The sequence below is a fragment of the Ostrea edulis genome, chromosome 6 (assembly GCF_947568905.1).
Source record: "Ostrea edulis chromosome 6, xbOstEdul1.1, whole genome shotgun sequence".
Classification (NCBI taxonomy): Eukaryota; Metazoa; Mollusca; class Bivalvia; order Ostreida; family Ostreidae; genus Ostrea; species Ostrea edulis.
In genome coordinates this window covers 63,204,494-63,221,805 of record NC_079169.1, presented here as the reverse complement: position 1 = coordinate 63,221,805, position 17,312 = coordinate 63,204,494, and the positions used below count along the sequence as shown (strand labels likewise).

The following is a 17,312-nucleotide window of genomic DNA, read 5'->3' as shown; positions in this document are numbered from 1 at the left end:
ACAGTATTCTGCGTGAATAATTTTACATCAGCAGTCTATGCTTAATAAGAGGTACTGTGAGCAATGCTCACTAAGAATACCCCCCCCCCCCCCCCCCCGCTTACCCCAATCTCCCAAAGGGTGTTGTTAATAGGTATAAATTACCCTTTTCCTGAGTGTAAAAAAGAAAGGACATGACAAAACCTTGGGTAGTTTCTTCTCTAGGAATGCCTTTGACCCCAAAATCAATAGGGAACATCTTCGTCCCATGGGTAGTCCATATGTATGATATGGTGACTGTAGGTGGAAAGGATAATGCTTTAGAGCCCGGAAACCTTATTGCTACCTCGATGTCCAGTGCGCCTGATCTTTAACCTTTTGACCCCGAAATCGATATGGAACATCTTTTTCCCATGGGTAGTCCATATGTATGATATGGGTAGCCCATATGATATGGGTAGTCCATTGCGTCTACAGACGGACGGACGGACAACGCGATTCCAGTATACCCCATAACTTTGTTGCGGTGCAGGGGGGGATGAAATAAAAACAAGAGGTATTTGTGAAACAGAAATGCCACCGATAATGACCAATTCCAAAGATGACCAAGGTCACAAGGACAAATAGCTTGGTACCAGAAATGCTCATGTGCAATATGAAAGCTCTTATATTTACATGTACCGTTTAGAAGTTATGACCAATATCAATTTTTTAAAAGTAAGTCAAGGTCGAAATGTGTAGTAGTCATGGAAAGGTCTTGTCACAACGACTACTCATGTGAAATATCAAAGTTCTAGCACCTACTGTTCAAATGTTATTAGCAAGGTTAAAGTTTTCAAAACGTAGGTCAAACACCAAGGTCCCAGGGTCGAAAATGTTAGTACCCGCAGAAAGGTCTTGTCACAAGGAATACTCATGTGAAATATCAAAGCTCTAGCACCTACTGTTCAAAAGCTATTGGCAAGTTTAAAGTTTTCAAAAAGTAGGTCAAACTCCATTGTAACAGGGTCAAACATGTTGTTACCCACGGAAAGGTCTTATCACAAGGAATACTCATGCGAAATATCGAAGCTCTAGCACTTACTGTTCAAGAGTTATTAGCAAGGTTAAAGTTTCAGACAGAATGACAGACAGGACAAAAACAATATGTCCCCGATCTCCAATATTGGGGGCATAATAAATGAATAATGTAAAATAGAATTTGATAAGTCTCTACATATTACTGGGACCATGTCCGGTTTTGAAATTTCAGTTGTATAACTTTTCGCATTTTCTTCAGTTTTATATTTAAAACGTGTCAAAGATGTCTTTATCGTCACATCAAAACAATCAAACGTGTTGAAAAGTCACACGTTTTGATGTTGTTGATTTGACAAAAGGTTTGCGATTTCAAATTTACTCAAAGTTCTTTAGAATTTTGTACAATCCACATTTGATTTACACCACTTTTGTCATATGCAGTGGCACAGTGCGTTTGAAATTTCTTCTTCACAGCTGTTAATATTGTTGTGAGGAGCACAGATAGGGGCTTGGTAGAACATTTACTAAACCCAGTAATGTATCTTTGTAATGGTTTTTATGAAGTTTTGGAATCCAGTATAGGTACAGTAACTCATTCATCCGACCCATTGACTGGGATATTAGATGTGTCCTGAAGCATGTTTTTGAAGATTTTCATCTTTTGAAAGGGCAGATGGAGTATAAATACGATGACCAAAAGTGGAATTAATGCCAAGTTCGTTTAAAATACAGTTGTAATAATGAGCCTTACAAAGACAATGTTGTTACAAGTTCAGTCAGCTGGAATCAAAACATACTTTCTCATGTAATCTATCTCATTCTTTTATCACTTCTGGTTTACTAAAAACAGAAGGATAGATGGTACGTACTTTTGTTTTGATATGACTAATGCGGGATTTTAATATTCCTCTTATACTTTTAATCCATTCTGACAATGTATCAAGTTCTTCTTTTTCATATTTAGCACATCGTCCTGCATAATCTTCGACATAACTCATAATAGAAATGAAGTTCTGTCGACAATTGAAATACCGAGGTTCTCTGTACTTAAGACCTTTTAAATAAGTTATTTGAGGTCCTCATGTTCAACTATATTAACATCACTAGTAATGACATGTCCAACTGGACTATAGTGGAAAGAAGATGAAGAACAAGTAGGTGGATTAAGTATAAGATGGTCTATATCTAGGCACTGCAAAGTTCGTTTATAATTAAAAAGTTTGGATACAATAGTAGAAATATATTTGTAGGAAATACAGGGTGTAGGATTGAAATATGTTGGAATGCAAGACTGGACTCTTTTATGACGAAGGATGTTGCTTATGTTCACGACATCTATTCATTTGTTTGTAAATTTGAGCTTTTAAAGGAACTGGCGGCATGGATCGGAAGGAAGATCATCCCTGACCCGCGGTCGTTTAAAGAGCCTGTGATTGGCAACATCCATAATCATAGAGTTCAGTCTGTATTCAGGTGTTGAAAAATCCAAGTATAGACTAGCTTTGGCTTCCTCAAATAATGCATTTAAAACTCTCAATGGAACAGAGTAATATTTTGTGTGAATATGACGTGGACCTAATTGTCTGTTGACGTAAGGCAAAAGTGAACAAACGTGTCAACATATATCTTGGAAAAATAACACAACTGTGACGAAACTTAAAATTGCTTTGTAAACATAAAGTAGTAAACCACATACTGCATAACTCACAGCATCATGAAAAAGCGCGGAAAAGCAAGTGGAACATACTGATTGACAGAGGGACGTATAGATGAAGAGGAAGGTTATAGTCCGGTAGGGGACTAATAAATACACAGTGCTTACATTAACAAAATCAAAATTTTTTAGGAACAATTTCTCGACAATCATGAATGAACGCACTCAGTGTCTCCATGTTATTAGTACACATTTATAATTTGGCGCCAATTATAAATTGATGGCCAGCAACTATGAATCCCGTTAAAACAAGTTCACACACAGTTTATGTATAAGCAATGGCCTGAAAGCAAATAAAAATCTATAGAAATCTTAGTGTTATATGACGAAGGAGACTGCTGGGAATGGAGACTTTTTCGACACAATCATTTAGATACTACTAGTAGCTTTAAGGCCAAAATCAAATTGGTTTCACATCTCATCATTCCAAATTAGGTTCGTAGCAAATTATCCCATATCCGACTTCTCCATCACAAGATTTGGATGTCCATTTCGAATTTGAATATTACTTTCTTGAATTAGGGCTTTTCAAATACATATTGAATCGACCATACAAAGCAAAGGGTTCCTTCGGACAGGGCAGGTATGCGGAAAGTAGTTACATATACACGAACTGTTAATATTTTTGCAGGATCCTCATGCAGACAAATAGATTCAAGTTTGGCGCAACCTGGAACCAGGACGGTGCTAGAATATGATGTCAATTCTATACTACATATATTAGTTTCTCAATTTTGAACATATTTATGCCCCCTTCAAAGAAGAGGGACAAGTTGCTTTGCACCTGTCGGTTGGTAAACCACATGTTGTCCGCTCAATATCACTTGATTGTAATGATGTCATATGTGGGTTGGTAAAAAGTAGAAGAGGACTCTTATTTTTCAGGTCAAAATATCAAAGGGCAAGGTCAATTTACTCTGGACATAGGGATATATATACTGTTCGCTCAATATCTTGAGAACCTTTTGCACTTGTGTATCCTAAAGAGTAAATGGATTTTGAGGTCACATGATCAAAGTTTAAGGGTCAAACTGGACATGGGAATATACTGACCGCTCAATATCTTGAGAACCCTTTGCTCGACAGACATAGATATTGGAACACTGGTACACTCGAAAGAGTAGATGATCCCATATTAATTTTGAGGTCACATGATCAAATTAAAGGGTCAAACTGGACATAGGAATATACTGACTGCTCAATATCTTGAGAATCCTTGCTTGACAGACATCAAACTTCGTAGAATGGTGAATATTTTAAGGAGTAGATTACTCCTATTGATTTTGAAGTCACGTGGTCAAGGGTCAAACTGGTCATAGGAAGATATTGTCCGCTCAATATCTTGCTTGACAGACATCAAACTTGGAACACTGGTACATCCTTAAGAGTAGGTGACCTCTATTGATTTTGAGGTCACATGATCATACTGCGCTTAGGAATATACTATCCACTCAATATCTTGAGAACCCTTTGCGTGACACGGAGTAGATGCCCCTATTAATTTTAAGGTCACATGGTCAAAAGTCAAACTGTTTATAGTAATATATTGTCTCACATATTTTAAGAATCATTTGCTTGATTGACAACAAACTTAGTACACTGGTACAATGTACATCCCAAGGAGTAGATAAACTCTATTGATTTTTAGGTCACATGGTCAAGGGTCAATCCACTCTGGACATAAGAAGATATTGTCTGCTCCATATATCTTGAATTGTTTTGGGACTACTCTCAATTAAATGATACATGTGTATAACCCTTTTAAGTTTTGCACCAGGGTGACATATATATGTTTTACAAACATTTCTTGTTAAAAATGTAATTATGGCCTAATGACCCCCCCCCCCCCCCCTCTAGTTTTATTAAAATGTTATAGCATTCGCATGTTAGCTACAACATTATAATTACTCAAAAAAAGGAAAGCACGATTTATGTTGTATATCATCTTTACAAAAGGTCCCTGGGTGTTCACGGTCACCTGGGTATTACAAAACGAACTTAAAGTGTTGATGAACTGGATGTGGTCGGTCCAATTTTTCATTTGAGAGTCAAAACTTCAAAAGTGACAACCTTTATCTTAATATTCATATTTATCAGTTACATGTACCTTTGGCAATATAACCTGGTTTCTGGATGAATACCTCTAAATTATACAATTGCTGCCTGGAAAATTATTTCTAACGTTTTTATCCTAATAAACCTTGACTTATTCAGGGTCCTGAAAATCGCTAGGTCATTAGAAACCTTCGTGTTAAATACGTTTGTAATGCCTTTTATCTATAATTATTTGCTTGTACAATATAAACTTGACCTTAACCAAACGGCCGTAGATCACTTCAACTTGGAGAGACAGAGAGATGGATATGACTATTCCTAACACATCTACATGGACCTAATCTGTCTGTTATCTGTTCAATTACAAAGATTTAATGCATGTTCAGTATTAGAGCCCGACAGCCGCATGTTCCATGTGACAATGTGTTTAAAAGTTGTCTCTGTATTTGTTCTACATGTACAACCCCAGTTTTCTGTAAACTTAGATGTCAAGAAGTAAAGAAACTATATGCATTTTCAGCTATAAACATGTAGCCCTATCTTAAGGGTCTGAACCTACGAGTTTTAACAGTTTGGTAGATGTCCCCATAATTATGTTCTAGATGGTCAGAAGTTAAGAAAATTAACAATGATGTTTTAAACGTATTTTCAATGGGTGAGTCACATACAATGTAGTTTTGCCTAATCTATGGATTACGAGTTTCACAATTCTGTTAGAAAATTGTATGCTCATCACAACTGTGAACACAATTTAATGCTTTAAAGATTATACAGCCCCATTCGGGGGCCTGATTCGCTAACCCGGGCCATGAAATTCATAAATCTGGTCGAAGTTATCTTGCTCATTATTGCCATGCACTTAGTTTAACAGCTTGGTATTCTGAAGTGAAAATAACAATACCTGGTATTCAAAGATTTCACAACAATACCGTATTAGTCCTAACCGTGATCCAGAGGCATGAATTTCACAAGTTCGCTAGAGACCTTCAAGTGGCGTAGCTTTAAATGTGGTTCGCTAAATTTTTTGCCTCATTCAAATTAACTATTGCCACAATCAATAAAATTTCATAAAAAGAAAAACAGACGAAACATCATCGTTTGCGTTACACGTTTTACATCAATATTGAGGAGGTTGAAATCGAATTTTATACCTTTTGATTAGGTTCAGGATCTAGTAAATCAAACGTTTACACAGTTGAGAAATTCAAGATTAATCAACCTGTCTCTCAGAATAAGTCTAAAATAAATCAAACTAGGTTGCGTCTTCTTTTTCAAACGAATACGAAACTGACACATTCATAGACATTAAATTATCCTTGGACGAATTTGGATCCACTTTTTTGGCACGCTGTTTTTGGCTATATTTAGCTCTAAGACTTTATAGTTATTTCGGATTTCAAACATTTCGGTTGAGCATCACTGAAGAGACATTATTAGTCGAAATGCGCATCTGGTGCATCAAAATTGGTACCGTATAAGTTTTACATCAATGTAATGGTACTACCAGGATTTGCAATACACAACACTTTTATTATTACCCACAGAGACAAAGAAACCCCAACGAAAAATATTACGGATATAAATTTGCTGTAGACATATTTCAACAAACTGAGCCCTTAAAGCTTTAAATGTTGTCTTTATTATGGTTTTTAAAAAGTAAAATTGACAGTTGACCTGTATTTCATATATATTTGCTTAATTTTTATCATCACAAAATTTAGTGTGTTCTTTGAAAATCCCATGAGGAATGAAGCGATTACAGTAGTCAGTGATCATGACCACAGATTTTTTTTCTGTACATGATTTTGTTATTGCAGCTTGAAAAAAAACCACCATCACATCAATTTTCGCAAGGGGGTTTTGACCGTTGGTTCTCTGTCGTCAGGGAAGTCAGTCATGTTCAAAAGTTTATGAAACACACACAATGGATGTCATCGACTCGGGTGACCTACAATTCTTATTCAGTAGCATCACAAATTAAAAGATTCTCTATAATTCACATGAACAGTATTTAATTCACATGTACTATGATACTGTGCTACCCCTTAACTAGCGCTTTTCGTATTTCCTTGAAAACATATTAAATATTACTAATTAATTGTTTTCAAGGAAATACATGTACGTGAAGTGCCAGGATTTTGTTTTTATTCATCATGATTACGTCGTCCGATTCATGGACAATGAAAAGTTTACTTACGAAATGTTTACAAATTCGAGGTTTTCCATGAATCGCACGACATGGTGAATAACGACATAATTTAGTCTGAAAGTGTTAAGTACAAGAATGGTATATGAAATAAATTCGACTTTCTTAAATGACCGTAAATTCCTGCGTGGGAGTCTATAATTTTCACTGAAGATATCCCTGATCTACTTAAGATACTGAAATGATATGGGTCATGCGAGTAAATAGGTTAAAGTGTCCATGGTTTGTCTATTTCCATAGGTCCCAAGGGGAGTTTTATAGAGTAACTTTGGACTGACCGATCATTTTAACACAAGTTGATCGGGATCTTTATGCTTAATTCTACACAATTATTCAAGTGCACTCCAGTCATTCCCAACACTTCATGTCCCCACAAGCTGAAAATGAGATGACAGTGTCAAATTAACCAACAGAATTATGCAAAACGAGTCACTCTGCACTAATTATATAACTAGCTGTCTGCCGAAAAAAGTCGTTTTCCAACAATTCCCATTGCAACACTTTAGTTCTACTGGTTTAAATACGTTGAAAACTATGCATGATCTGGGTATAATTTGGTTCCCTAAGATTTCGTTGGTTTTTTTTTACTTTATCATTTATATACATATATGTGTCATTTATAGCAAAGTGGTGATGATCCTAAATTATGCAGCCGTGCATATACGACTTGAACATTTGATAAAAAGTGCACATCTTTTGTATGAATTTCCTTTCCGCAAACATAGAGCGCATTAGAAAACATGAATAATATTATCAATATATCTCAAAGATAAGTCAATGGTAGAAAAATAAATCTTGTGTATATAATAAAAATAAAGTACTGAATGTGATGCTTTCTGTGAAAAATCGACGGTAGATTAGAAGCTAAAATCTTACATTGCTAACGTCAAATATCAAGAAATGGCGCGAAAGTGGTTGGAAGTGTAATGCATGAATTAAAGTTTCACAAAAATGTACGTCAACTTTCGAAAATGTCATTATGTTACGCATTTATCACGCACATGTATAGCTCTTTGACGGATTAGAAATGAGTTTGTATAATTGAATGTCAGGAAAATGCATCTTTTTTATTCGAATTCTTAGCAGAGATCTGTACACATTATCCTTTTAAACACAAATTTAGATATACACGTATCTGTCGAGTTCCAAATGCCAGACCACCGTTCAAAGGTGTTGGTTAATAGAATATCATCAACAGACTGCAAACCCAACTTTGTGACATACACCTTAGCAAAAATATATATTCCCAAGGTAAAATAAAATCAACTATAGGATTGGAAAATAAAATCCTGAATGAAAATCAATTTCTTATAGGAGAAAGTCAGGATGGGCTTTTTTTTTTTTTAAAAGAATATTTCTTATCAGACCTTTCAAAAATTTTCCTAAAGGAATTTCCTATACGTAATGTTACCGGTAACATTACGTATAGGAAAACGAATCCTATTAGAATTTCTGACCGTGATACTACATGTCGCTGTAATCTGCAGATGCTCATCTATTCCACGGCACCCTCGGTTTTCCTGAGAAATACAGGAATGTTTGGCGCCCATTTGCTATTTGGAACTTGACAGATTAATCCGAGAACGTGTTTTTATATATTAATTTCATCTTTCATTTTAATTACTTACATGTACTTATACAAACCTCACGCGGTTGTGTAAAATTATGACAGGGGATGCTTACTTCTCCTAGGCACCTGATCCCACCTCTGGTATATCCAGGGGTCCGTGTTTGCCCAACTCTCTATTTTGTATAGCTTATAGGAGTTATGAGATTGGTCACTGTTCGTTATCTTCACCGCTTATTGATGTGAAGATATTACTTATAAACATGTATGTTTTGACTGGGAGTGTGAGCAGTCAACAGGGAATGCATATATGTATATTCCCCCCTCCTAGGCACCTGATTCCACCTCTGATGTTTTCGGATGTCTGTGTTCGCTCTATGTGTACTCTCAACTTTGTATTCTCTATAGGATTACTGAGATCGATCTCTGTTCGTTCAACTTCAATTTTTCATAAAGAACACCAACACAAACGGCAAATTATGGGCAGAGTGCAATATTATGGTTACCGGTGTTGGTTTTGTTTAAAGATTTATTATAGTGAACAAGGAGGAAAATATAAGAGAAAAAAAAACCCACCAAACATCCTGACCTAGAACACAGAAAATTGACGTTTTTACTAGATCGTACTGGATCTGAATAAGAAAATAAAACATATGCATACTACTTGTCAAAATAAAAGACACGACTCTGTAATAACAAACTAAAAGCATTGATGGGGAGGGGGACCAAATCGATCCGTCTTTCTTCTGAAGTGCTACCGGGAATAAGAAGACTCTAAATTCCTATATTGGATGATCAAAGTAGTTTTAATACTAACTCCCAGTCTCCAAAGATCTCCTCGGGGCATTGTAAGCGAAGCACGAAATGACTGCACGAAAATGAAAGTTAAAAGTATTGATTTGCCAATAATTAACTAAAGACCACTTACGGATAATGCCGACGTCTCTTCGTCCAAAATCTCGTGTGCAGAGAATCTTATCCGTTTCATAAAAAATTAAATGCCACTAGTCACATTAATTTTAACATTTCACCGTGACTTATCCTGCTCAGTCGTTTGGACACACCGTTAAATGAGTTATATTAATATCCGTTGCAGCATGCTGCTTTCCCCCCTACCGACAGCGCAAGATCTGCTAAATTATACTGCTCATGTTCCCAGCACACTTATTTTTTGTCATGTATTAATCTAAAACACAACAAATTTAATGTGAATATTTACAATGCATATGTGTTTATATATAAATACGTTTTAACATGAATGAGGCTGAGAGCCTTTGGTTAACCAGAGCTAGGCGACAGTCAACCAAGTGTGCAATTTGTGTATGTCAACAACCGCAGATAACAAACAGCAGGGAAACAGTAATGAGGGACAGCCGTCCGTGAGAGGAGCCAATTTCTTCAATAAATCCCCGATTTATTACGGTGTTAATTTTTAAGTAACGTGGAAAAATTCTTCGAGACTTACGATTTTATCCACCATTATTTCCGTAAACTTGTTAAATACATGTAGTACGGTTTTTCCCTGTAGTGTTTACATTCTTGGTAGAAATCAATAAGACAACCTTGGCTTTTAAAAATGTTCATCCGGATACCAAGGTACAGAAAATATAGATAGATAAAAGAATGTAAGATTTAAACCTTGAATTTTGATTTTATCTACAACATACTAATCATTGAGCGTTTGTAGAGTGTGAAAATACCGAGTCTTCCCTCGACTTTAATTATGTAAGATATCATTGAATTTTATTGCCAAGGCAAGTAATTATAATTCCGTTATGTCACAAAACAATTCAATATTTCGTGCAATATGCAATGAACCATCACGTTTCATTGAATTTTTTTCAGAAAAACAAAAAGAAGTCAACACGTCGTATTGGAAAAGTAAAAATTTGGCATTTATATATCAACATGTTGATGCAATTTTTCAATAGGGTTAATGTTAATGTACAAGTATGGAATCAATCTTTATGCATTCTTTACGACGTATATCTAATTTTAATATCTTAAAGAATGTAAAAAGAAAAATTAATGAATTTGGACATTTTCAATGAACGGGAGGAAGTGGAGTACTTTTTTGCAATACCAAGCCCTGATTCACGGTAACGACTCCCCCATTCATGCAGCCCTCCAAGAGCGATATAATTAGTTGAGAATATGGAGCATTTCAGTATTTGTCATCACTCAAAGTTTACAAACCAAAAGTATTTAAAAGCAATGTGTCCCCTACTAAGATGACATTTAAAAGTGACGTCAATGAAGGCACCGGGGCACTATTTTTAGATGTCATAAAGTGTGTGTTTGAAGATTAATTTCAATCTAAACCTGGGGCCAGCGCCTCATGAATAAAACATGTTAAGAGTCTCTTCTTGTTCGTCTTTAATATCACCATGAAATCTAAACCACTTGTATTTACAATAAAGCTATTAAAACCCAAGTCTACTTGAACAGTATCCAAATATTTTTTTCTCTAAATATTGAAACGCTATTAAATTTAAAATTAAAACATGCATTCTTCGTATACTAGTTTTTTTCAAAAGACATAAATCTGTAGATCATCGTGTGTCAGTAATCACCGAATACTAATAGAGCTGTCCCGAGTAAATATTATTTCAATGTTAAAAGATCACATCATAGAAGTCCCGAGTATTTACCGCCAAACTGGTGTTGTAGTATTTCAATAGCATGGGTGTACATTGAATCGGTGCTTCTATGGAGTAAGATTAATTGAAAATTACACTGATTTTCGAGTCTATGAAGCTACGTATCTTAGGACTAAGAAATTAACTTTTTTTCAAAAATCTTAAAAAAAACAACAACCAACCAACCCCCCCCCCAAAAAAAACCCCCCAAAAACCCACTGTCATACATGTAATCTTATGATAGCTACTGAGGCATAAAAGATGATCTCAGGGAAAAGGCGTGTAGCTAGACGAAACGTTTCCGCCGTACTAGACGTGATGGAGTGGCTGCAGAATTTAGGCCTATGCTCGGCGCTTACGGCCTTTGAGCAGGGAGGGATCTTTATCGTGCCACACCTGCTGTGACACTTTGTGGTCGCCCCATTTAGTCGCCTCTTATGACAAGCAATGGGTACTGAGGACCTATTCTAACCCGGATCCCCACGGACTCAAAATTCATATGAATTTTAGCTCAATTGCCAGAATACCCAATACTACAAGGTATATTGATGGGACGCATCTCCAAATGTTGATGATAAATGAAACGTATCAAAATGACTTCATGTAAAAAAAAAAAAAGAAAGAAAAAAAAAGGGCAACTTTATGAAGTTTATTCACCGTTTTCATATTCATTCAGTTTTCTCTTAACATAAAATTCAAAAAGAGTATGTCATTTGATCAAACAATATCTATATATGCATTGTACATATTGTTCAAGGTATTGATTCCGTACAATGAACAGTTTCCTATGTATTCATTTGTTATACATATGCTACCAATCGGAACTCCTCGAATGTCTTGCGCACTCGACATGGACGCCACCGTATTACATCCGAGATCTATGTCGAGTGCGCGAGACATTCGAGGAGTTCCGATTGCATATGCTACGTGTGTTTAATAGCTTTGGACAACCCTATTAAGTCAGCTTTGATTTAAATGCTTACGTTTGTCTTAGAATTATCCTAACACTTTTAAAACATAATTCTTAGGAATATTTCTAAGACGATTTTTAGGAAATTTTCGTAAAAATGCCTGCAGATGTTTTATTGTGTATTGTTTAATATCCCGCTCAAGAATATTTCACTCATAAGAAGACCTCACCATTGCCGGTGAAGGGCTGCAAAATTTAGACATATGCTTGGTGCTTACGACCTTTGAGCAGAGAGGGATTTTCATCGCGTCACATCTGCTGTGACACGGGGTCTCGGTTTTTGCGATCTCATCCGAAGGACCGCCCTATTTAGTGAAACATTCTCAAGGGTCTCGCTTTGTGATTGGTAGGTCAGTCGTGTTTTCGCCGCCTCAAACCTCTAACGACGGTCCCTATCATTTTGTAAGGAAGCTAAAAAAAAAATAAAAATCCATGTATGGAGTGATATGAAAAATTAGACAATCTAATTTACCACTGTCAGTTTGATTTGTTCGATAAGGTTGTTGCACCTGTACTTTGGTATAGTTGTGAGATTTGGGGTTTTGAAAGTTTCGACATTAATAAGCGCATCCACTTAAAATTTTTGAAATATATTTTTGACTTAAATAGTAGTACCCCAAGTTATATGGTCTACATGTATATAGAAACAGGTTGTTTCCCTTTATATGAAACAGTGTATGCAAGAGTGGTATCTCACTGGACAAAGCTACATTTAAGTCCAGAGAGTAAGATAGTTTGTATTTTTATAAGTATTTATATCTGATCAATTTAGTAAAAGAAGTTATGTGAACTTGTATTAATCTTTTTTAAATCTTTGTGGGTTCTCCAACGTATGGAATGAACAAGCCTTTATAAATATCAATTGGTTAAAAACAACGTCTTAAATCAGTATATAAAAAGTGACATAAGCGAGTCGTCTAAGGGTAAAAAATACAGTATTTTCAAAAGTGAATTTGCATTTGAAAAATATCTAAATGTACATGTACTACCTTAACAAGAGGCCCACGTGCCTCATCGGTCACCTGAGTATTACTTAATATTGAAGTATCATTAGCCCCAAGGGTCTATGAAATTTAGAAGAGAAAAAAAATCCTTTTCTGAATACTTCGGCTAAATTCTAATATTCAGCATAAGTATAAAACAAGATGTGTTGTTAAAACTCTCGAAAGTGCCTTTACTGTTGACCGACTTTACACAATATGATATATGCAACATTAACACCATATGACTAATTTGGACCAGTCCTAGTGTCAAAACTCTGAGGTTGCGAAATTCACAATTTTGGTACATCCTTTTGTTTTTGTTTTTCCTAAATATGCATTTAATTTTTAGACTGAATCAGCAAACTTAAAGAAATCTTTCAAATGATAAAGTAAATATTAACTACAATAATTTTGGCTTCACCATGAAACATTACTCCTAGGTAGGATCATGAAATTTACAATTTTGGTAACGGATTACCTACTTTTAAATATTTATTTAGTTTCAATTCATTGTTAACAGCATTAACACATATCTTTGAAAACAACATTAATTTACCAATGCTTTGATAACATTAATATTTAAAAGTTTTACACATATACACTGTATATACTAAGTTTGACCCCGCCCTGGAGTTAGAACCTCTACCCCGGGCATCATGAAATTACGATTTTGGTGAAGGTTTTCCTGTTCTACAACATTATGCATTCAGTTTATCTTAGAGATACATGTATAGTGCGGTTGTAAACAAGATTTTTGAAAATTGGTCAATTTTTGGCAGTTTCTAGCCCCGACATAAAGCTCCAGGGGTGCAAGAGTCCTGAAATTTACAAATTTTGTCACGTTTGTTTCAAAGACACTTAATTCCAAATCTGAAAAGAATTGGAATGATAGATATCAAGAAGAAGTTGAAAATGTTCGATTAATCACTAACCATTTTGGCCCCACCCTAATACCAAAAACCCTACTCCTGGGATCATGAAATTTACACTTTTTGTAAAGGACTACCTGATCATACGAAATATCCATTTAGTTTCAAATTACCAATAGCATTAAATATACTTTAAAAATGTTTTATACATAAACACAGTCACTAACTGTTTGGCTCCTAACCCAGCAATCATAAAATTTACAAATTTAGTAGATATCTTCCTGCTCTACATCACTATGAATTAGTGTTTCTTACATATGTGCGGTTGCAGAGAAGAAGATATTTGAAAATTGATTAACTTTTGGCAGTTTTTGCCTCCCCCTTAGGCCCAAGGGGTGCTGAAGTCCTTACATTTGAAAAGAATTGAGATGTTAGTTTTAAAACAAGAAGTTAAAATGTTTAATAATTAACGGACGACGACGGACGAACATTGATTGCAAGAGATCACCTGAGTTTACTGAAAAGCTAGAGCAATAATCATAAAATTCAGAACTGCAAATCACCGACTCTCAGTCGAGACTGGAAGATGGTGTGGCACTCCAAAACATGAGAGAATTTGCCCTATTTGTATCAATGTCAAATACAGTACTTGTAGTTGATGAATATCATTATATCCCCGAGTGTCGGAAAAATAGTTATAAACTAAACCTTTACATATTTTCTGAATTACTGTCAACTGTTGATTCCAATGTACATATCAAACTGTGTAGTTTTATATCTAACATTTATGACTATGCAAGCCTGTCCTCCATAATTCATTTCATTCACCTAAATTTACTCTGCTCTTTTCACGTGTATTGTACATGTATATATAGAGCCTCACTGAAACTGACGTAAACAAATGTGGCGAATGATCCTTCGCCAAACCTCGGCATTAAGAAGTAAGAGTTGTGAATCTTTTAAAAGGACTCCATCTATACATTGTAGCTAGTAACGTCTTTATATGTGAAAAATACGCAAAGGAACGTAAAAAGAACAATAGAAAATTTAAACTTATAGGTCAAATCACTATGCTATACTGGTTTTTCATTGTGTGTGCTAACATCTTTTTTACAGACTTAATATGATAAAAAGAAAATATGTGCATCATCGAAAAAATACATCACAAACAATACATAGAGATACATGTGTAGCGGTCAGCATAAGAGGGAACTTATACTGCCTCGCCAGTGAGCTAGCTTTTCTAGTGATGCGGTATTTTTTAAGTCTCTCTCTTGATCACGGCGAACGTGATCAGCACTTGGCTGGGTGACCGCTACACATGTTTTCATGACATACTACAGTATAACCTTTCAGTAGTTTGAACTATATTCAATGATTTTGTAATAGCACATTCAGTCAAATATTTATACTGTTGCATGTAATGTCAAGGTCAAATATAATTACGTCACGTTTGTCTCTCGTGTAGTACACTACATGTTAATGCACATCATGCTGATGATGGCGTGATACAACAAAGCCTAGCAAGCTTCGGACGCTGCTTGTATACAGCGGCCTTGATGCCATGGTTTATATTATCTACACCACATGAATTTGGCAAACTGTGCCTTTATCATTCTTGAAAAGAAATATTTATTAGAAATTCCTATATATTTACTAGATGAAACCCGCGCAAGTGTGGGAAATAGAGGAAGGACTTTTTAAGGAGGTACTCTACATCGTCATAATGGCTGACTTCCTTTAAAACATGGAGGAAAAAATCAATATCAGCAATATTTAACTGTTCTTTTTCAAATTAAATACCTAGTCGAGTAGCTCAGTACCGGTAGGTTAGCATACCGACTGCTAAACTGTAGGTCGCAGGTTCAATTCCAGCAGGGTTTTTAAATTTTTCTCAGATTACCTTCTACTAAAACTGTATTTATTTTTTGACAAAATAAAATAATTTGAAAATTTTCAACTTCAAGATATTGTTGTACATATCCTCCACTTTTCATCTACATCAAATTTCTCTGGTGTAGCAGAAATCCTTAATGCGTGTTTGAATTGCTGCGCACATGAATCTTTAATTCAAATGAATTCAAGAACAATTTTTGAATAATTGCGTGCATTAGTTATGTTATATCTATTGATATCATATACAGTACATAAAACTCGATTATTAGGAAGTCACTTGGAGCTCCAAATTAAATGTTCTTTATATGACATAAATGAAATGATCTCTCTCCGTATTGAAAATTAGATGATGACTTTAAGAATGCAAATATAATCCATCATGTCGAATATTTGACCAATTATAAAATGAGCGGTCGTTCATAATTTCAAAATTTGAACCTCAGTATTGCGAATGTGTTTATAATGGTAGTTTTTGTCCAGTGCGACAATTGAAGGGGAAAAGTTATGAAGACACGTCGTTTCTTGTCAAACGCATTAATCGAAAACGTAATGAACTACATGTATATGAATGGCAAACAGAAAAACTGCTACATGTATATTGTAAATAGTGGTCTGATTTCTTGGACATTGTCAGGTAGTGTAAAACTTAATTATTATTAAAATGCTTTAACTTTAAAGTTACATGTATAAGGCGCAAATTTCCCAGAACAGTCCTGGCCCTTTCGATATCCGACATATTGGACAGTTGTCGACTTATTACTTACTTTCAAGATAATATTATGCGTTTATCACAAATCATGTTCAACTAAAGTAGAAACTTTTTTTGTGTTTATCTATGTGTTTCCACATATCAGTAACTGGAAATAAATTATTACAAAAAGCCGTAACAGTGACTTCTATAATCACAGAAATAATTAAGAACATTGAAAATATCAGAATAATCTGATGTATATATAATTCAAAAATGTATGGTTGTGTCAGATCGTTGGTCTCGGGAAGGGAGTGTCCTTCGTTTAAATGATGTAATTATAGATCTTCATAAAATAATAAATATGGGCCTAGTTAAAATTATTTTAAGTAAATCTAACACTGAACACTTGTAATACACAATTTTATGCTGATCATGTTGTAGTCTGGTCCCCACCCCGCCACTCATTGATAATTCGTTTTAGGTGATGAATGAGTGACGGGGGCGGGGACCTGACTAATCATGTTGTAAACCAATCGCAACTTCTCCGCTTGCCGGAAAGGCCCGAGAATATAGAACTAGGCGTCTACATGATGTTGCCTCCTTCTGAAATTCGAGACTAAAATCATACGGATTGAAGAAACGAACGGGCATTTTATTCAAAAATTATCAAAACTTATTTCTTCTGTAACATCAAAATGAAGCATCGTTTTAAACAACGGATTT

General features: G+C 35.2%; 1 protein-coding gene across 2 annotated transcripts in view; it reads right to left on the bottom strand.

The window, feature by feature from the left end:
• LOC125683131 (calmodulin-beta-like) overlaps positions 1-9,759 on the bottom strand; it is a 44,370-nt gene extending 34,611 nt beyond the window's left edge. The window contains exon 1 of one of the 2 annotated variants that reach the window (XM_048923958.2): positions 9,470-9,759. In XM_048923958.2, coding sequence (XP_048779915.2) covers positions 9,470-9,529 — 60 coding nt within the window. In that variant the 5' untranslated portion in view covers positions 9,530-9,759. The remainder of the gene's footprint in view (positions 1-9,469) is intronic. The other variant, XM_056140351.1, reaches the window with a different exon arrangement.
• Positions 9,760-17,312: the final 7,553 nt, after the last annotated feature.